Source organism: Myiozetetes cayanensis, unplaced genomic scaffold (assembly GCF_022539395.1).
Source record: "Myiozetetes cayanensis isolate MyiCay16 unplaced genomic scaffold, myiCay2020 scf248, whole genome shotgun sequence".
Taxonomy (NCBI): Eukaryota; Metazoa; Chordata; class Aves; order Passeriformes; family Tyrannidae; genus Myiozetetes; species Myiozetetes cayanensis.
Window position 1 is genome coordinate 22861 of NW_026087465.1, and position 21937 is coordinate 44797.

General features: G+C 37.6%; 1 protein-coding gene across 1 annotated transcript in view; it reads right to left on the reverse strand.

Moving 5' to 3' along the window:
• Positions 1–19377, reverse strand: part of LOC126642832 (nipped-B-like protein) — a 34452-nt gene extending 15075 nt beyond the window's left edge. Inside the window, exons 1-6 of the mRNA XM_050320786.1 lie at positions 19190–19377; positions 16755–16920; positions 15482–15612; positions 7711–7810; positions 5625–5776; positions 1067–1227 (exon numbers count right to left, since the gene is read on the reverse strand). Of these exons, the coding sequence (XP_050176743.1) occupies positions 1067–1227; positions 5625–5776; positions 7711–7810; positions 15482–15612; positions 16755–16920; positions 19190–19253 (774 nt within the window). The 5' untranslated portion in view covers positions 19254–19377. The remainder of the gene's footprint in view (positions 1–1066; positions 1228–5624; positions 5777–7710; positions 7811–15481; positions 15613–16754; positions 16921–19189) is intronic.
• Between the last annotated feature and the right edge of the window lie 2560 nt (positions 19378–21937).

The window sequence follows — 21937 nt, forward strand, 5'->3', positions numbered from 1 at the left end:
GTTTAAGATACTACTTCTTAGCTGATATTTTAAATCAGTATAATTTAAAAAAAAGACTAACAAAACTAATAAATCTCTTGGAGTTGCAGTGTATTAATCCCTGTAAGGAATTTAGGTAGCCTGGAGTTAGTAGTACACTTGAATTCAACACCATTTTTTGCTTTTACAAGCTAATTTAGGAAGTCAAGAGTTGCCCTCAGTTTTCATAATGTAAATAAAACACATTGTTAAAAAAAAAAAAAGGCCTGCATGCCACCAGGTTTTAAGTTTTGTAACTTATAGGTATCACTATGACCACACAGTTCAAAGAGCTAAAGTCAAAAAATAAAAATGAAACTTAAGTGCTCTCCCCATAAGAGGTTTTAAGAGATTGTGTGCCAAACTTGTAAAGAAGAATCCAAACATGCTTCATCCACGGGATGAGATGCTCATTAAGAAGAAAATTAACAAGTTCAAAACACCATGGGAGAAAGTTGCTGGATTTTTTTTTCATTTGTCTTCAAGGTCTCAACAAGAATTTCTCCCAAAGTCACTATGGGAAAACATGTTATAAATAAACCAAGCCATAAAAGCACATAACAGACCTGTAAGAAAAAGTGTTAAAAGAAATTTTTGCCTTTGACCACACTACTATATTACTCAATAGGTTATGCAATTATGTCGTCTAATTGACAGTTAGGGGAGTCTTCAGAAAGACAAGTTAAGTATACCCCTATTTAGAATCTAGTATTGTTTTCATCAACATAATGATACAATAATTGCAGAGAAACTCTATCATTTCTTTAAAATAAACTCACATATGAGTAGGATTTTTTACTTTTCATACTTTGATCAGAATTAATGTTACAAACTGTTCCAAAGGAAAGAGAACTAGAAAAAAATTGAAACTCGCACATTAAAGTTGCACAGTTGAGTGCACACATCTGAAACTGAAATATATTTTCAGTGGTTTTATTCATCAACAGCATCATCATAAAATATCTGATTTCTAGGGCAGCTTAACACATACTTGCTTTATCATAGTAAATATTTGTTTTATCATCATAAACTGATCTAGGTAACATACATCACTACTTAGCCTGTGCACCATTTGTAGGTAGTCTTCATTTGAGCCATGTCTAGAATTATCAGTATGATGATTAGCTGAATTTCCAGACAATTGACTTGAAACTTTATTTTCATGGAGATTCCTCATCCCAGCTGTGACAATGGGACTGGATACTGAAGCTGAAATACAGAAAAATATAAATAACTATACCAACATATTCACACAATAGTTAACTAAAAAATTTCACAGAAAACACCATAATATTAATGAGTTGGATGCAAGAGGTCTAGGATCGGAACAAGAATCCTAACTTTCTTCATTAAATCCTTTTGCCACAAATACCTTGAATAAAATTAGGTATCTAAGATTTGAATTTTCAAGATGCTTTAAAACCTAAATTCCATGTACAGATCAGACAAGCTTCTTTCCACATCTATCCTAACTACAGTCAGTTATCATACACTTATAGGTTATAGAAAACTTTATTTTCCTCTACATAATATGGATACACTACCTTTAGTAACTTCCAAGATATTCATGAGACATGTAATGTTACATATGGAACAGCTGTATAAATTCTAAGCACATTGCTAAACTTCAAGAACAGATGATTTAAAAGAATCCAACAAAAACTCTACTGACAAAAAAGGATAATGCCTAGATACTTAACAGTGTTCATGTTGTTCAAGATTGGTTTTAGAAAAGGGAAGAACAAAGAAATCCATTCATTCTGAAGGTCATCTTTGCCAGTTACTGCATACCTTAGGTATAAATCTGGACAACTTAGTCTAGCCTACACTGCAAAGGTTTTGTAAGGTTAAATAAGGTGGCAGCAAAACTTACATTACACTGGCAAAAATTAGGTTTTTGCTAATTGTAATGGTTTGGTTTTAGGTCTCTTCCTGGTAACCAGGTCAAAACTAAGGAAGTACCTATATCCCAATATTCCATTCTATTCTTTACATAAGCAGAAATATAAATAGAAGGGAGGAGGAAGTTAGAAGTTAGATCCCTTCCGGTGAAGTTGGAAAAAGCAACAACGTGTCCTTGCAGCTAGGCTCCTCGTGTGTGTGTGGGGGGGGGGCCTGTAGGCCTTGAGAGGCTGTTGTTTTCCTCCGATTCGAGAGGAGAGATTTGATAGTGGGTTGAGTCACTTCTGCTATTCTTAAGGAAAGTATTAAGGTTTTGTTTGCTAATTCTTCATTGACTGGGTATATCTGTTCTTTCTCTGTTTTGGGGTGTTGGGGTTCTTTTTTTGTTTTTTATATGTATATAGGTTTGAATGGTATATAATATATAAATATTATAAGTGTGTATATATATATATAATGTTTTGGGTTTGTTATTTCAGTTTTCTGATAGTTTTTTGCCCTTCCCTTGCCTTTCCTGTGTTTATATGGGGGGGGGAGGGAAAGCTACCGCTGTGGGTTTGGGCACCTGGCTGGGGGCCAGGTCCAAACCATCACACTAATAGAAATAATTGGCATAGCTAACAAATAAAAGTTTTAGGTTTCTTTATATTTTTCTACTGTCATGTATACATGACAAATATGCAAAATCGGTGTACATAGAGGAGGAGCAGTAACACCAAGGTCGCGGGTTTGATCTCCATATGGGCCATTCACCCAAGAGTTGGACTTGATGATCCTTGTGGGTCCCTTCCAACTCAGAATATTCTGTGATTCAGTGTGTTTGATTTCTTCTTCCTTTGTTTTTTTTTTGAAATAAAATATATACTACCACTCTGTACAGTCAGGAAAGCAAAGCTTAAACATAATGTCCTAGTTAGAGCAGTTGGGACCAGTTCATCACTGTGTGGGTGTAACCCAAACTGTGTGTTCTACACCCTCTATGTCACTTCCCAGAAACTGTTAACAATAGACCATTTGCATCAAGCTGCCCAGAGCACACCTGACCCCTCAGGCTATAAGCTGGGTGTTAAGAGGCCTGTGAGATAGGAGGATGTTCCTGTCCTTACACCCACAACTCACACACACCCATTGTGGAACTCCCTGCCCTGGGGGAGGTGCTGGGCATTCCTGCCTGAACCTAAGTGTATATAATCTTGGGGTCTTGGGACTTCTGGTACCACTCGTGGGATCCAGAGGAGGACCAGAACCTCAACTGGACTGCGACCACCGCTCTCAACCGGACTGCGACTATCACTCACACCAACAGGTTCTTCTTTTATTTTTGAACTCAGGAGGGTCCACACGGGGCTCAGCACAGGGGGCCAACGAACACCATTATGTTCGTGTCCCAGGGTGCCGGGTTATACATCTGGTCTTTTTGTGGGTTAAAACCAATTGTTCATCTGTATATTTGTACTTATTGTATTATTCTTATTAAATTGTAATTCTGATTTATAATCTCTTTTGTGTTGGGTTCATTCCTCCTGCTGGTTTGCCTTTAAACCAGCACATTTTTGGAGCCCAAAGTGGGGCCTGAGAGAGAAGTCAGAATCACAGTTTCATTTTAAGCATTTGTGTATTTGCATACATCAAGGTCCTCAGGACGTAGATGGATTGCCACCGTCCAAGCTCGCTTGGCCCCGGTAGATGAACCTTAGGATTAAAGGGTGGGCTCAGTTCCGTGCACACTGTGTCTCACTTAAAAAATCCAATGCGCAGGCTGGAAGGTGTAAAGACCTTCCCCGGATCTTCGCTCGCGAAGACTGACCATTATTATTATTTGCACACAGAACCTCCCTGCTCACTATGTTCCTTGATGTATTCACATGGATGTTGTATCTGAGCCTGTTCATATTTCCGCATATGGGGAACTATTTGCCTATTTTTATGCTGTCTTTAAGATCAGGGAGAGGGATCAAAATTACTTTATTAATATACTATGTTTATGTCGTCATAACATCAGAAGCAGTGAGTTTCGTTGTGAATGTGTATTCAGTCTTATTTGCCTGTCCTGGTTTGGGTTGCTACATCTGGGGCCTCATTAAAAATTGCACCCAGCCTTTTGGGGGAACAGGAGGGAATGGTTCTTTCCAGCCTTTCACCTCCTCGTCCTGCTACAACAGTCTTTGAAAATATTGAGTTTCCTTTTGATGTTAAAGACAGTGTAATGTTGTTATTAGTGTTGCTTTGTCTGCTCTGTACTGTCTACACCATGCTTATGGTGAGAACAGGGCCTTCTAGGGAGGTTGTCTAGAGGTTTGCCCTGGGAGTGGATAATGTTGAGTGGCAGGGGAAGTGGGAGGACATCGGCCAGTATTTGGAGAAGTTCTCTCCTCCAATGATCTGGAAATTCACCCCTGAACAACTGCAGGATCCTGTTAGCATGATAAGACTGTGTCATGGTTTTCCTGGTTCTTAGAAATTAAGCAGGAATTTTTCCCTTCCCCCTGCCCACTGCGTGGAGGAGATGTTTAAATGGGCAGTTAAGTAATACAAAAGGAACTGCTGGTAAGGCCACATTCCTAGTTAATGGCCCTCAGAATCTTGCTTTTAGGGAAGGGAGAGGAGTTTAATTTTTACTTTTTGTTTCCCTCTCATCTCCTGAGAAACAGAGGGGAGGAGTTCAGGTGGCTGCTGAAGCTGGAACAAGGTCGGAGGAGAGATCGGAGTGGTTTTTGTTCTCAGCCTGGCTGTCAGCTGTGGATTCTGCTTGGATTTTCATCAGAGAGGAACTGTTTTGGGAGGAGTTTTTTCCCCTTCCCCGTTCCTGTTTGTTTCTTTTTTAGCAGTGGTTCTTGTGCACATCAAAGGGAGAGGGAAAAACTATACCGCAAGATTTGGTCAGCAGGACAGAATGAGCTTTTCCCATTGGGGAGGACTTTTTTTTGTTGTTTCTCTCCCTCCTCTCTCTCCCCTTTCCCAGTGGGGGGAGGGGAGAGAAATCCATATTCGGTTTCTCCAACACACCCCAAATTGTGTTCCCCCACATGGCAACAACCAATGATCCCACAGCGCCCCCTGACAACCAGCACAAAACACTGCATGCTCTGCATCTCCAGCGATCCAACAGCACCCCCTGGTGACTGGTACAGGACATTACAAGCTCTGCATCTCCAGTGATCTAACAGTACCCCCTGTTGACTGTGGTTAGAATTGCACCAAAGGGTACAAACTGAACTGTTTACCTTTTTTTCCTGTGTTTGTTCATTGGTTTGTGTTGAAGGGGATTATTTGTGGGTATAGGAGTATTGTTTGGTTGTTTTGTTCTCTTTCATTGTTTCTGCCAATACACATATATCTTTAAATAAAGGTTGTTATTTTTTCTTTTTCCACAATTTTTTCCCCTCAGTCATAGCCTCTTAATTTTGGATTTACAATTGCTTAGAGGGAGGAGTTTGGGTCTTCCTCATAACTCATCCTCAGCAAAACACCTGTGTCTCATTTAAACTGAGACAGACTGGTAAAGGAAAAATGCTCTTTTGAGCTGGGCTAATTCCTCCTTTTGGTTTGTCTTTAAATCAGCACACATACCCAAAAAATTCCCTATCAACTCCAAGATTTGCATTAAACATGTGACTCCTTCAAAGAAATTAGAGAGCCGTGAAACACACGTGAAGGTAAAGTTGACATGAGATAGGAGAATAAAATGGATATCAAAGAATTACCTTGCTGCATCTGAGGATGTGGTGTATAACTTGGAGGATGTGAATATGGCATGTATCCTGTAGGACTTTGAGGAGCATATGGACTAGGCACTGGACTATTCTGTTGTGCCAAAAATCTGTTACCAGAGCTTGTTTGCGGTGGCACAAACCGGCTAAAAAATAAAATTAAAAAAGTTTGCAAAAGTTGGAAAAGGAAATTTATACAAGTTTCTTATTTTTTTTGGAATATTATACCTTTGGAACATCATAACTTCTGTAAGAGACAACATTTTAACACAATCAGGAAATCCCTTTAAAAGCAATATTTTAAGCTATCAATACCTTACCAACTTCAGTTATTACTTAAGAGCCACAGTTTAGGTACGGCATTAGTAAAAGTAAAGAATAGAATAAAAAGCATTCTAAGACCTCCACCTAGGGAAAGGAAACAATGACAAAATAAGATCTCCAGATTTACTAAAACAAGATATCTAATTTCCCTAAGTTAGTCGTAGAAGTTTGAATGAAAGTGACAGCTAAGGTTTAATTATCATATAACAACTATCTTGCTAGGATTAATAAGGAGCCATCTACTCTAAATATGATTTTTCTAGTAAGATTTCAAAGAACTTTATTTAACAGAACAATATTGCCAAGATGTAGGAATGTGATAGGCAGGACCTGACCCAAAGTCTACTGAATACATCTTATTCTTTCACTGGCTTTATCTCAGACACCTAAAGATAGAAAATCATAAAAACAAAATAGGCATATGACAATAATACATGTACATTATAACCTACGTTCTTATATGAGCTTTTTCAAAACAAAAATGAAAGAAAAAATACTTCAGAAAGTACATGCTTTCACAATCCTCTCTTCTAGATAGGAACTCTATGAAGGTAAGCTTCCATAGATAGAAATAGCAAAGCATATTGTAATAGTCACTATTCAAAAAATGCTTTTCAATATCACTTTTAGATATAAAAGTAAAAATTTGTACTGGTTTTTTTGTGCATAAATAGAGTATTCAATTTGCCAAAAAAATTTCAGTAAGTGAAATAAGTTTATTTTAATAATGATATCTAATGACTAGAGATTAAATCTGTTACAGTCCAGTAACTGGGTTGAAACTACATGCAGAATTCTTTCCTCTAGTCCAGAGTACTTTATTATATTAACAAAGACTGAGGGAGCTGGGATTGTTTAGCCTAGAGAAAAGGAGGCTCAGGGGACACTTTATCACTGAAAGGTTGTAGCAAACTGGGGGTCAGTCTCTTCTTCTAGGTAACAAGTGATAGGACAAGAGGAAATGGCCTCAAGGTACTCCAGGGGAAGTTTAGATTGAATATTAGGAAAAATTTATTCACCAAGAGGTTTGTCAACCACTGGCACAGGTTGCCCAGGGAAGTGGTCAAGTCACCAACCCTGGAGGTATTTGAAATACACGTTCATGTGTTACTTAGGGACATGGTTTAGTGGTGGACCTGGCAGTGTTAGGATGATGGTTGGACTTGATGATCTTAGAGGTTTTTCCAACCTAAATGATTCCACAAGTACATGCTACTTGCTGACACTCAAAGTTTGAAAAAGAACCAGAAAATTGATGAGGAAGCTGCTGGAAGACTGGCCAAATTACTGGGCCTATCTTCCTCTGAGCAACCTTTTGGATAAACTGTTACATCAGTATTCCATGTTTTTACAAGCCTTCTTTCCCACCCTTCTGTCACATTGGTAATGTTATACATGCTGGAACACACAGCCTCTTCTATTCTCCTGCCACCAGTCTCAACTTCTGCCACAGGTAGAGAATAGCTGGAGGGGTGTCAGGAGGCAGAGGGATTACTTAAGCAGGAAAGAGTTTGCCAAAATTATGGGAGGGAGAGAGAGAAGGGAATCCTGACTAGTTGGAATACAAAGATTAACTCACTAGCAAAAAGATATTTCTTTGACAGTTGAAGAAACTCACCCTGCTGTCAGACAAATGCAGAATATGTCTTGACACTGATCACCTTTCACTCACATATTTGCAACAAGAATTGACTGTCACTGTAGGAAGAATTTGCAGTTTGTTGCCCATCCCACCCCATTTAAAAGAGAGTGTTACCTGGAAGGGCTATGTGAGATAGTGGTTTGTTGATAATTAGAAGATGCAGGACTACCTCTCATGGAATTCTGAGAAATATTAAACTGCGACATCATCATCCCTATTAAGAAAAAGATAGCAGTATTACTTTACATGCATTTCCTTTTCCATCAATGAAGTCTCTCATTACAGAAATTATTATGTACAAAGATATTATAAACTTTAAAACATTATCTTTTACCTACAACTGTTAGAAAACATTAAAAAAAGATCAATTTCATGTAAAATGTCCATTTTACACCATGACATAGGAAGAGTGTTCCCTAAAGCAGTATTAATTCAATTATAAATATCAACAGCAGTTCCTTAGCCAAAAACATGCTAGTAAATAGAAAGATTTTATAACAGGACATATACTCCAGACTGATTTGTGGAATACTCATTGTACCAATATGATTTGGAAACTTCACAACAAGTCAGAGGAACACAGAAAAGTTATCTCCCATTTTTAGAACAAGTACAGCAAACAGTCATCTCGGGCTGAGTGGTGCAAGATATTCTCCCTGTTCCCCTAATACCTTAGTAGTTCTTTTCTACCCAGGGACAACAGCTTTCTATTCCACCTCCACCAAACTTATAAGGAATGTTATCAAAGAAGGTGCTGAAATATTTTCAATTGCAAAGAACCACCAATATCCCATATGTAGACTTTCACAGCCTGTAGATTTCCACAGTCATGCTTTAAAAATTCAGGAGTTGTACTAGATGGCAAGCCACAAGTACAAATGGGACTGAAATCAACTTGCATCTTTATTAGGGAGAATTTAAATGAATCATTTTTGTTTCCTCTGTTCAATACAAAAAATTTCTAACCACTACATGACACTGGAAGTTGAAGTGGTACAGGTACACAAAAACTTATGACTTTTAACCAGGTGATCTTAATGACAGAATCGAACGTCTTGCAGCTAAAACAGCATCAGAATTCACATACACACTGCAGCTTGGGAAGCCACAGTAAGTGATCCAAAGCTATGGGTAGCGCAAATGTTTAAACCAAAGGTTAGATAGATGGCTGACAGTACTCCCTAACCCAGAGTGTTTGAAAGTCATCCATCTTTGGAGTACTATAACCGATTTCAATTACTGCAATATTCACACAAGCAAAGCTAGTTTCAGAAATCCTCCCTGTCATCCTCTTTTCTCTTCCCCTCTCCCCAAAAGAGAAGTGATGGGATAATCCACCAGGAATTAAGCTGTTACTACCCCCCAGTATGTATGAAGTGCTGCATTCCAAGTATATTAGCACAGGCAAACTAGCTCAGAGAAGGAGTGAAATTCTCATATTGTGCTGGAAAATAAATAAATAAATAAATAAATAAGATACTTTCATACTTCAGTACAGAGGACATTTCATTGCCCAGAGTAACAGAAGGGGATTCCTCAATTCCTGCAAAATTTGATTAAATGAACACTGGTTGTCTTGCACAGAGGCGAGGAGAAAACTCCAGAGGTTTTGTGTTGGAGGTAGCACCCAGCATGCCCACTGCCCACCCACCTCTCACAGCCACTCTCACCATAGCTACATAGAAGTTAGTCAAACTTCTAACCCTTAACATCCGTGTACAGAAAGCTGACAGAATGTGTTGTATGAGTATGAACTCTACAAAAGTTTCATTTTATGTTTAAAGCAAAGACTACAATTTTAAAATACTTGGAAAATATATCTGTTTTCTCCTCCTTAAGTTTAAAACATGTTTTGAACCAGAGATGCAGAAGTTTTTGGTTTAAAAGAACTACAGAAAATATAAAAATTAATCCATTTTTAATGCCATTTAAAAAACCTAAAACTTATTCTGTGACAGGTAGTCCTCATCTCTTTATCTCTGTTGGGGGAGGAACAATACATGGGGGACACAATCTAGATAACTTTAAAAAAAACAACCAAAGAAAACACACAAAATCCCCAGTACCCATACCCCTCCCCACTAAAAAACCAAAACAGCAACAAACAAACAACCGAAAAAAAAAAAAAAGCAACACCACAACAGTGTCTCCAAAGTTTCCACACAACTAATAAGTCTAGTAATGATGTAATGAGGAAGGTGTAAAAATAATCCCTAACATTTAGTCTAAAAAGGAGTTGAAATTAGTCTGTGGCTATTAACGCTAAAATATCTTCTTGTACATTTTTTACATTGTTGTTCATATCACTAAGCAGCAGATTTATGGCTCCACTGTTCATTTCCATACCTTAAAATACTTAAGAATTTCTTTTAAATGCAACTTTAAATTTGATTGTTGGAAATGTTCCGTTTTGAGAAAACATCATCCTAGTAATAACATTCACAGAATCCCAGAATGGGTCAGGCTGGAAGGATCATCTGGTCCCACCTCCCTGTTCAAGAGCACATGGCACAGGATTGTGTCCAGATGGTTCTGGAATATCTTCAATGAGGGAGACTCCACAACCTCCCTGGGCACTATGTTCAGTGCTCAGTCACCCACACAGGAAGAAGTTCTTCCTCATGTTCAGGTAGAACTTCCTGGGCATCAGTTTGTGCCCATTGCCTCTTGTCCTATTGCTGGGCACCACTGAGCAGAGCCTGGTCCATCCTCTGACACCTCCCTGCAGATACATTGATGAGGTCCTCTCAGTCCTCTCGAGGTTGAACAGTTCCCTCAGCCTTTCCTTCTAAGAGAGATGCTCCAGTCCCCTAATCATCTTTGTAGCCCTCTGCTGGACCTGCTCCAGGAGCTCCATGTCTCTCTTGTCCTGAGGAGCCCAGAACTGGACACTGCTCCAGGTGAGGTCTCACCAGGGCTGAGTAGAGGGGCAGGATCACCTCCTTGACCTGCTGGCAATGTTCTTCCTAATGCACCCCAGGATACCATTGTCCTTCTTGGCCACAAGGGCACACACTTGTCCACCAGGACCCCCAGGTCAGCCCCAGCCTGTACTAGTGCTGTTATTCTTCCCCAGGTTCAGGACCTTGCATTTGCCTTTAATGAATTTCAGACAGTTCTTCTCTGCCCATCTCTCCAACCTGTTGAGGTCCTTCTAAAGGGCTGCGCAGCACTCTGGGGTATTGGTCAGCTTTGTTTCCTTAACACGTACTCCCAGTCTTGACTATAATTTTTTTTGCTCAGAAAAAAGTGATACGTATAAATCCATTTTAGCATTCCTACTAAATGCCAAAAAATGCAAAAACACAGCTCAAGATCACAGACAAAGTCTTGTATGATTAAACTGTATTACAGCATCGTGCATGCTTAAGCAAGGACTGCTCACCAAAAGGTGATTTTTCAGTTAAATATACACTCTTATTAAAAGCATACATCTACAAAGTTTTTTCTCTTTTACAGGTACATGTACATTTGAATTCTTGTATAAACGAAAAAAATATCAAAGCAACTGATGCTTATGGAAAGATGCATAAGATTTTAATCCTCAAAAATGTATAAGTTGTGGTAAATAGTTTAAAGTGAATTTTAAGTCCTTTCTGCACCCTAAGCTATGCTATGAAGACTAACCTATTGCAATACATTATTTTAGTTGATCTTCTAACACACATCTGCTGAAAGACAAAGCCAAAATGTTGAGAAGAGAAAAAAATTATGAAAACTGAAATTAAATAATAGCTTAATTTTAAATAAATAATTATAAAGAAATCTACTTCACTCGTACACTATAAGATACAAGACGTATTTGAAAGACAGCACACAGAACTTTCCCTTTCATTTGATTAAAAAGGTCTAAAATAAAATTAACATGCTGTCCTTGTACTGATGTTGCACAGTGATGTGACTCGGTCTTTTCAGACAACCTAGTAATAGAAAACAATCTGAAAAATCTAATTAAAAATCTTATCTGCATGAACTCTGTTTCAACAATGACATTATTATCATAAGACATGGAATACAGGTTTGAACACTGCTGCTACATTACCTGAAATGAAATACACCAGCAATTTTTCAGGGGTGGAGGTGGTGGGGGAGGGTCATATGCCCAGGATACTAAGTATTCACATAATACATCTTTCTTGCACTATTTGTTCATCATAACTAAAAACAATTCTGGCTCTAAACTTAGTATTGAGCTACAAATCAACATGACTGTGGGAAAAACCTTCAGCACAGAACTCTACTTGTGCTTTACCTTATATTCACAAGTATTCAACACATAATATTTAGGTTTCTGAAGAGGCATTTATTTCCTCACAAATTGTACTGAACCAAGAGTTTTATTCCACATTTAATCTAATTCTTTAGCCCAGTGGTCTTTCTGTTCTTGCATTAGAAAATGCTATGGCTACAAAGCAAGGGGGTAGAGCTTTAGTGTTGAATATTCAATACCACCCACATCACCCCCCTGTGGGGGTGGTTTCACTGGGAAAAGCAGGGAGGGGCTGGAAGTGTCACCATTTTCTCTTTCCCAGCTCTTGGGAGATGTAGCTGCCACCCAGACTGCACCTCCACCACTGCCAGTTCCCTACCTGTGCCTTCTGAGCTGCAGCTTCATGGTGGTGCCAAAAGGACAGCTCCAATGTGGGAGGTTGCCATAGGGAAGGGAACAGCAGGGGTAACCCCCAGTCCAGCCAAGTGAGGTAGAAAAAAAGAGCACAGCAGAGCTGCCCACCACCACCAGGAGACCCCTTTTCAGCACCTCCATTGCTGTTGCCACTGCCACTCTTCTTGCTACTGTTGCCACTGCCACTGCTACCACAGCAGAGAGAGAGAATGTGCCCATTGCCACACCTCAGTTTGGGGGAGTTTGAGCCAGGAGAGCCTCTCCACAATCTTGCCTTTGTTCTTGGCAGGGGGGTGGGGGTTACCACATGGCGTGCAGCACAGGAACAGACGTCATTTTCTTTTTGTCTGGGGGAGACCACATGGCACAAAGCGTGGGAACAGACGTCATTTTAGTTTTGTCCTAGGGGGACCAGGCAACACTTTGCCTTTGTTGGTTAAACCATTCCCTCTTCTGTACAATCTTTTACTATTATTGTTGTGTTTATTGCAATTTCTTCAGTAAATTGTGACTCTAACTTGTAATCCTCTTATTTTTTCCTCCACTATTGAAAGGGGGTGGTTTGAGTGGGCATGGTCTTCCTGCTGACTTTTAAAACCATCACAGAAAAAAAGGCTGGGAGAAATGAATTTGAGTTCAGTTTGTCCATACTAATGCTGGAACCGATGCTCAAGTGATCATGGTGCAGAGGTCCACCCCAGGCTGAGTAAATAGACCAGAGGTCCTGTTGCCTTCATTCCTTCTCAGTTCTGGGCATTACAAATACTGGATCACAGTACCCAGCACTGACTTCACCACATGCTAGACTCAACAGAAGGCAAAAGAACAATATTCATAAGGAAGACAGTAAGGAAAACAGAAGAGGTGAATTTGAAATACTAGAAAAAAGCCTACATTTCATTCTTATAGCTGGTAAAATGCATTACATAAGATCTCTACCAAACTCCCAAGTGTTCTACAAATCATGACTTTACAGAGATTACAAAATCTGTTCAGAAAGCAGAAGAAAGCCCTACGTTTGCTGTCAGAACACATCAGTATACCCTTCTTTGGCCTCAGAGATCTGAATGGGATGTAATAATAATGGCCAGTCTTCGTGAGCGAAGATCCGGGGAAGGTCTTTACACCTTCCAGCCTGCACATTGGATTTTTTAGGTGAGACACAGTGTGCGCGGAACTGAGCCCACCCTTTAATCCTAAGGTTCATCTGCCGGGGCCAAGCGAGCTTGGACGGTGGCAGCAAGGTCCTTAGGACGTAGGTGGATTGCCTTTTTTTTTAAGGGTTAACGAGCTCCATCTGCCCGGGAGTGGCCCTGACCGGGAATCGAAGCCGGGTCTCGGCGGTGACAGCGCCGCGCCCTAACCACTAGACCACCAGGGGCTCCTGAATGGGATGTACTAACACCTAATAAGGCTACCACAATTTGCCAACACCTAGCTTAAAGATCCCCCTATTTCCAGATAAAAGTGTGGCCTTTTTCCATAGAAAATAAAGTCACACTTCACCTAGCTTTGCCAAACATTCATTACAGGGTCTTCTTCCTCTCAAAATACTTTGTGTACAGTTATACTTTTTCTTTCTTCCCTCTTTCAATTTTTCCAATTTCACACTTACATTGCAATGTTTGCACTGGTACAAGTATTCAGAATTATGTAAAATAAAATTAAATATTCAAGGAAGTTTTAAAGTCTGGTTCTCTGAAAGCACTTTGTTAGCTTTATTAAAATAGTATCAACTATTCTTTTATGTTTAATTGGTTTTTAATTCTAATTAATACTAGTACCTCCCTTCAAGTACATTTACTAAAGATAGGTGGTTTTATTTCATTAAGGATTATTCTTAATCTACTGAATCAAACTGCAAAAGTGTTTTCCCCTCTGAAGCACAGAATTAGAAAAAATTGGAAAGAATCTAACTTGCTATATCTTCTGTCCTTCAAAAACCTCTGCAGGAATAAATAATTTTAAAAACAATGTCTCTCTTTTACACTGGAAAAGATTTATTTTACTCTACAAAACTGGTGGAAAAAATGTGTGTTATCAACATTATTCTCATACTAAATCAAAAAATCACAGCACTGTACCAACTTCTAAGAAGAAAATGAACTCTATCCAAACTGAAGCCAGGACAAGTATATGTTCTTTGTGGAACCACTCTGCAAGAACTGGCAGGACAGTCACAATTCTTCCAGCAGCTGGAAAAATCATACTCTGCAACAGCTACCACCAAATCCAGAACCTGGAGACTGTTTTCAGAGCTTATATTTCAGGATATAGCTATCAATGACCTAGTAAATATTTAGCACTGCCTTTCACATTTTCATTCCTGGAAATTTCTGCATTCTTTCAAGGAACATTATGTGTCCTGTCCTTAGCAAGTTCTTTTCAGATACTGTATTGCTTTTTACTCACTAGCCTAGGTGAATGAACTTAATAATATAATTTTATTTTTTTTTCCCCCTCCATAAACAACCTAACACTTTCTATGCCCTGTGGACTTTAGTAACACTTCTATCTATATCTCTACAATGCTAGCAAACCTTTATCCTCACATTGTGAAAATTGAAAATTCACCCACTCACTTCATAGTTTAGTATTTAAAGAAAAGATTTCAGATGCAAATGAAGAAGTCTCCAGATCTACAAATAGAATCTGTCTGATTAATCCTGTGCTTGGTCTCTCCCCTTCTCCATCTTTGCTATCCAGCAGTATATCTCACTAAACCTCAGAAAAGAATTAGCTATAGAAACAGTAAAATCTGTAGGGCATCACAAATTTCTGAGAAGAGGAATGGCAAGGAGGAGATGTTATGTATGGTTCATTCAACCTTATTCCTTACCCCAGAACTATTAAGAAATACCACTATAATGATATACTATAATTGTACAGATTTTCAATATAGATCAAAGCATATTTTCCCAACTTAAATTATTTACTAAGATAAACATATGAACCTAGCTATAAAGAAATTCAAATAAAATTGGTTTAAAATAATACCAATCACTCATCCTAGAAATTAAATTTTGTAGTGAAATTCAACATTATTTTTTACAAAAATACCTAGTAGAGTGTATTTCTGTGCTTATTCTAATGCAATTGCTCTTAGAAGATCTCAAGACACATAGCTTTATGTGATTATCAAATACAAGGTAAGGCATAAATTTCACAGTTGTGCTCCATATATATTTGTGGTTAGTACCAGCCCCCTAAACTTACAGAACAACATAAAAAACCAATCAATAGTCAATCCAAAATCCTTACCACTTTGTACCCCATATCTGTTTTGCATGCTTTTCTCCCTGAAAACATTAGGATTCCTTGCCAGGACAGCCTGCAGCAAGACTGGTATATCTCCCTCTGGATCATCACTGCCAAGGTTATCTTTCAATTCTCTGGAATTGTGGAAGTAAGCAAATAAAGAGGTAAATGCATTTTAAAATTATAAGAAATCACGAGCCAAGTAAAAAAAAAACAACCAAAACAATCAAAATCAAAACAAAAAGACAACATTTTACTGTTAAAATATAGAAAAAAAACCCACAAATCTTCAAAGCACTGTTCCCTACCTCTACTTTTTTTCCTCTCATGCTAAAGGAATGGCAGAAAAGGTATTCCTACTAGCCTTCAAAATTATTTTCTGTTAATAAGCACTTAAATATACATGGTTGTTAGTTTCAGAATATTATAAAAATCTTCTTGTGTCCACTTCTCCATAAAAGAAGAATGCTTTGTCATAACGTCAAGAAAGTACTGTTGTAGGAGTGAAAATAAGATATGTATGAATGCATAACATTCAGGTTGCAGCCCAATCCTTTGAGAATCTTTTATTTTAAAAAGGGAAATTGGCATATTTTTGACATCACAGGATTCCCTTTGAACCATCAAAAATGTAATGGATTTTCTCTAAATGCATCTGTACTTTCACTTATTCTTTGCATTGATGACGTTTAAGGACTACTTCCATTTGATCAAAATAATAGATTGGAACATGTAGGAAAAGGACAAGGCTGTCAACATAAGAAAATTCAAAGGACATCGGTGAAAAATTTAAAAAGAAAATATATATTAACAAAAAAACTACATTAGCATAATTGCTGGTTCAATTCTTAAAATATTTAAGTTCAATATCTAATCAGAACTGACATAGATCTTGCATGGGTGTCTCAAAAAATTATCTTTTTGTGTAATACTGGGTATATAATTTGTCAGTGTACATTATTAACCAAATTGGAACACAAATGACTATTGCACAATCAATACCACAAAGTTTGCACTCCTAACTAGTAAGAATGGAACAAGCAGCAGATCTATTAAAAAAAATTAGTTACGCATAAGGTCTGTCAGACAATGACTATCATTCTGACTGACTGAAACAACTGATTACTATACAGCAGTAATCTGCTAAGCTGGCCTAATAAAAAAAATGGCACGTTATGATCTTCAGATTCTCACAAACACCCTTCTCAATTCGGTTCACTTTAATTTCAAGTAATAAGGATGATGATCTAATATAGTTGAAGTTCAAAATACATACATGTGATCTGTTGACACCTGATTGAGACTGTGGATGAGCTGTGAAACCAGATTTTCATCCCTGCAAGCCAGAAGGCAGTTCACCTCTTCAGCTATCCGTCCATTGAAAAGCAGGCTTTTTGTTGTTGTAGCAGGTAAAGGTGATGGAAGAGGCAGCTGGTTCAAAACTGTTATTGGAAAACAGAAAGGAGTTCGGAATCATTTCACAAAACATGAGCATACAAAGATGGACACCTTATTCTGTCATGTGACTAAGAAAGGAAACCTGACAACTACATTCGAAATATAGGAAAGATTTCTGGATTATTTTTTAATCATGAACACACACACACAAAGGCAGGACTGTTTTACACAAAGTAATACAGTCAAATCCATAAGTTATATTACTATATTATTGTAAATATTTAACTGTGCTAAGGCAAGTATTATTAATAAAAACATACTTTTAAACATTCCAGAATACTAAGTTATTTACTGTTATGGCAGTTTTTGCTTGGAGTTGAAAGCATGGACAAAGGTAAGGAAGGAAATGTTTTCTATTCTGACCTTGAGATTTAATTAGTGTTCCCACCTTGTATGGTGAGAGTCGTTTAAAACAAACAAACAAACAAAAAATACCAACAAAAAACCTTAACAACCCAATTTCATGGGTCCACAAAAACAAACTGACTGTGACTTCAACTTCCCAGTCTGATTACATTAGAAATAGCTTCAGAACAAAAAAGTCTTTTGTCTCTTTTATATTTTGAAAGTATTAAAAAAAACCCACAGGGGACGGGTAGAATTTCAGTATTTTTCTCCCCCCATACAATGTATATTATTCTGTATTTATAACTAAACTGTAATTGAAAAAAATTAATATATCAAAATAGTTAGCTTTCATTACTTGAATTAGATTACCTTGAATGTGCCTTGAAACTCAGAAAAATTAGCAAGATCAGCTAAATATATTTATTAAAACAGTATAAATTCAGCTAGTAAATTGAGCCTACTCTACTGCCTCTAGTCATCACGTCCTCCATGTTTTTAGGGCAACAAGACTTGTCCATTCCAGTACCTTCTTTTCACACAAAGAGAAATAAGGTAAAGCAGTGACATGCCTTTCTCTTTCACGTACTCTTGAGTTTCTGAACATCAGAGAAATATGACAGATAAAGAAGCAAATGCACCTAACACAAGGGCTAATCCCACCAAAGGCAATTCAGTGTTTTAAGAAACTCTGGCACCGGGAGTCCAGCCAGTGACTTCTATCAGTTAAGTATTTTGATCTGAGAACCTTACCTGCAAATACTTAGTACTGGAAAACTGCCCATAGCACAGAGACTTATGATTTGCATCCTGATGGCCCATAATTAGACACACATAATGATACATATAAAAATACATAAGCAGCATCTTCCGGTTTGATAATTCAGAATATGAGAAAGACATGAAGTGTTTTCCCCCCCCCCCACTGAATGCATTTACTTTTTTTTACTATAGGCAATTAAATTCAATTGCTGGGTATATACTTTTAGTGTCTCTTGGAAAGTCTCCAAATTTTAACAGTATAAAAACAAGAGCTCAGAATAAGTACTTGGATCACTGAGTCCAATTATCCTCAGACAGACAACTGAGCTATAAACTCTTGCTTACACTTTATAAAAAATGATCCACCTTTGACGCAATTTCTCTTATTGGAATGGTTGTTTTAGGACTTCATTATAGTAATGACAAATGTCCTCTTAGTTTCCACTAGAAATTTATTTTGTCAGATTCTAACCATTTGGTTTTGTGCCAGCATCCACTTTTAATGTAAATAATTCTTTTTCCTTGCATTTTGTCTTCCTGACATATTTAAAGACAGTATACACACCTCATCTACTCACAGACAAGAAAGAAGCCTCATAGGTTCAGCTGCTTATTTCCATTCTAGCAGCCATTCTTTGCACTTGTTAATTAGAGCAACTTTTTTGTACTTTGTCCAAAACTAAGGAACTAGGTTTCAAGTATATTCAGCATATTCCACAACTCTCTCTAGCTGAACATCAGTCTAATCATCTCTCTCTCTCTCCCTCTCTCTCCAGTGAAGATGATATGCATGTTTTAGAGTATTTTATCATTTATATGTTTTTCTTTATTTGTGGGGTTCCCAGATATGTTACCAAATGATATTCCAAATGAACAGTGAATTCCTATATTTTATGTTCCGGGTGTACTTCAGGGCTTTTTTTTTAACCTACATTTCATTTCATGTTTAAATTAGCATATTTTGTTTGAATATATTTTTAAACTTCTAGTAAGAACAAAAAATATTTTAATACCAAATCTGGGTTTGACCAGATTTACTTTTAAGAATTTTAAATATAAAACTATTTTTAGTATTTTGAAAATGTAGGTATTTACTGAAGAGGTAGAAGGGAACATAGCAAAGACAGAAAAAAAAAGAGTACTTACGGTCTGTAAGACTAGCAATCCCTGCAAGAGTAGTGATGGGAACATGAGGCATATCCCCATTCATCCTGAAGTTCTGGGATGGTAGCGCCTACACAGATATTTTAGTTCAGGTGCCAGCTATCATTACTTCCCATCTCCCAAGCACTAAAAAAAAACAACAAACAAAAAACAAAACACAGAAAACACACACACACAAAAAAACAAACCACAAAACCAAATTAAAACTCTCAATTTACTTAAAATAATTTTAAATTCAATAACATAAATGAAACATAGACCATAACCTCATATGCATGCTAAGTAATTCTGTCAAAAGTGGGTAGAACAAGGTAGAATTTAAATATTAAATGGAATTAAGCAATCAAAAGGCAAGCTTCTGGTTTCAGAAGCAGAGCCCTTCACCAAAAAAGATGCAACATAAGGCAATCGAAATAAAATTTGCTCAGGTTATATGGTACCAATGCAAAAATTAGTAATAAAACTTCTGCTGGTTCATAATGCAGTGGACAGTGCTTAATCCATAATAAGTTTAAGTAATTAGTTGCTATATTCACTTCCCAGTTCTGGAGGAGATATTTTTCATATAAGAAGACAGAAAAACCAAAAGGAATAATTTACAGGTGCAAAAGTCAAACAGTAAGCGAAGTGACAAATACAAAATCTTAGTATATTTTTGTCACGGTTTAACCCCAGTCAGCAATTAAGTGCCGTGCAGTTGTTCATTCCCCCCACTGCCTGCCCCAGGTGGGATGAGGAGGAGAATCGGAAAAAGGCAAAAACACATGGGATGAGATAAGAACAGTTTAATAATTTAAATAAAGTAAAATATACTGCTACTACTGCTACTTGTAATGAAAAGGGAGATAACCAAAGACGAGAGTGGAATAAAACCCAAGAGAAACAAACAATGCCCAATACAGTTGCTCACCACCTGCTGATCAGTGCCCAGCCCGCCCCTGAGCAGTGATCGGCCCCTCCTGACAAACTGTCTCCAGTTTATACACTGGGCATGACATTCTATGGTAGGGAACATCCCTTTGGCCAGGTTGGGTCACCTGTCCTGGCCATGCTCCCTCCCGGTTTCTTGTGCAGCTCCTCCCTGGCAGAGTCTTAGACACTGAAAAGCCCTTGACTGAGGGTAAGCACTGCTCAGCAATAACCAAAACATCAGCATTATTGTCATCCTGAATCCAAACCACAACATTGAGCCAGCTACTGAGAAGAAATTAACTCTATCCCAGCCGAAACCAGGACAATTTAAAAAGTAATAGCATTTCAAAATTTATCTAAAAATATCTCTTTAATATTAAACACTCTCTGGTCAAACTACTACCAGGAACTGTTTCACCCCCTCCACAGAAAGAAAAGGTTTAGTCACCACTGACTATCTTGTTTATTTCCTGTAAAACAGCATAATTTATATTCAACTACTGAAAAGGAATTTGTTCATCTAGTTCTCAGTCACTATAAAGATCCCAATTGTAAGGAAGTCCATGCTATTTAAAACAAACAGAAGAACAAAAAAACACCCCCATCCCCCCCCAAAAAAAAAGATCATCACAATAATTTGAACTGCATTTCCAAAACAACAAAAATTTACAAATATCCCACATTACAATCCACTATTGTTATACTAATGAAATGACAAAAATTTAGCATATTTTCCAAAGACAAAGTAAATTAAATGAACTTGATATATATACATTTACCTATTATAGACAGGATCCTCTGTTAACAATTCATGAAATAGTAAGACTTCTTCTGTCAGCATTTATGTTGTTTACTGAAAATTCTGAAATCATGATTTACTTACACTTTAAAAGTCAACATTTTTGCAAATTACATATACAATACATATAAACAAAAATATCAGTCATTTCCTTAATAATCTTTACCTCATTCTTTCTTATGTCATAATAATAATAATAATAATAATAATGGCCAGTCTTCGCAAGCGAAGATCCGGGGAAGGTCTTTACACCTTCCAGCCTGTGCATTGGATTTTTTAGGTGAGACACAGTGTGCGCAGAACTGAGCCCACCCTTTAATCCTAAGGTTCATCTGCCGGGGCCAAGCGAGCTTGGACGGTGGCAGCGAGGTCCTCAGGATGTAGATGGGTTGCCTTTTAAGGGCTAACGAGCTCCATCTGCCCGGGAGTGGCCCTGACCGGGAATCGATTATGTCATACCAATAACATATAACACCACTGCTAATACATATGTACAGATTTCAAGCAAAACAAAGAAACTTAATATTATAAGCATTTTTCCTGCAGTTTTCATAAACCACTGAAGTAAACTTTTCAATGTTTCCCTATCATGCAATAATTAATGGTTTGACAAGGCAGACAAGTCAAAACAGACAAGTTTTGTTGTTTTGTTTTTTCATTCCCCAACTGTAACAAGTCAACATTTATCAATATTTATATTATCAGCTTTGTGCAGTAGCTATTACCAGTAGTAGTCCAACATTTCTGCCTCTAGGCCGGAAAAAAGAAAACTGTTACTTTAATATTAGCTGAATTAAGGAAATCAAAGAACTGTTGCATTGAAAAGCTTTTAAACAATGCATCAGAGTGTAGCAGTTTAAACAGAGAAGTAGAAACCCAATTTACATATATGCAAAGATAGTCTTGCATATTCAGTATATACATATTTAGACTCTTACTGCTTTATAAGAAACAACATTGTAAAAGACACTCCAGGGAGGAAGAAACTACAGTGCACAAAGGAAGTGATACAAAGGACC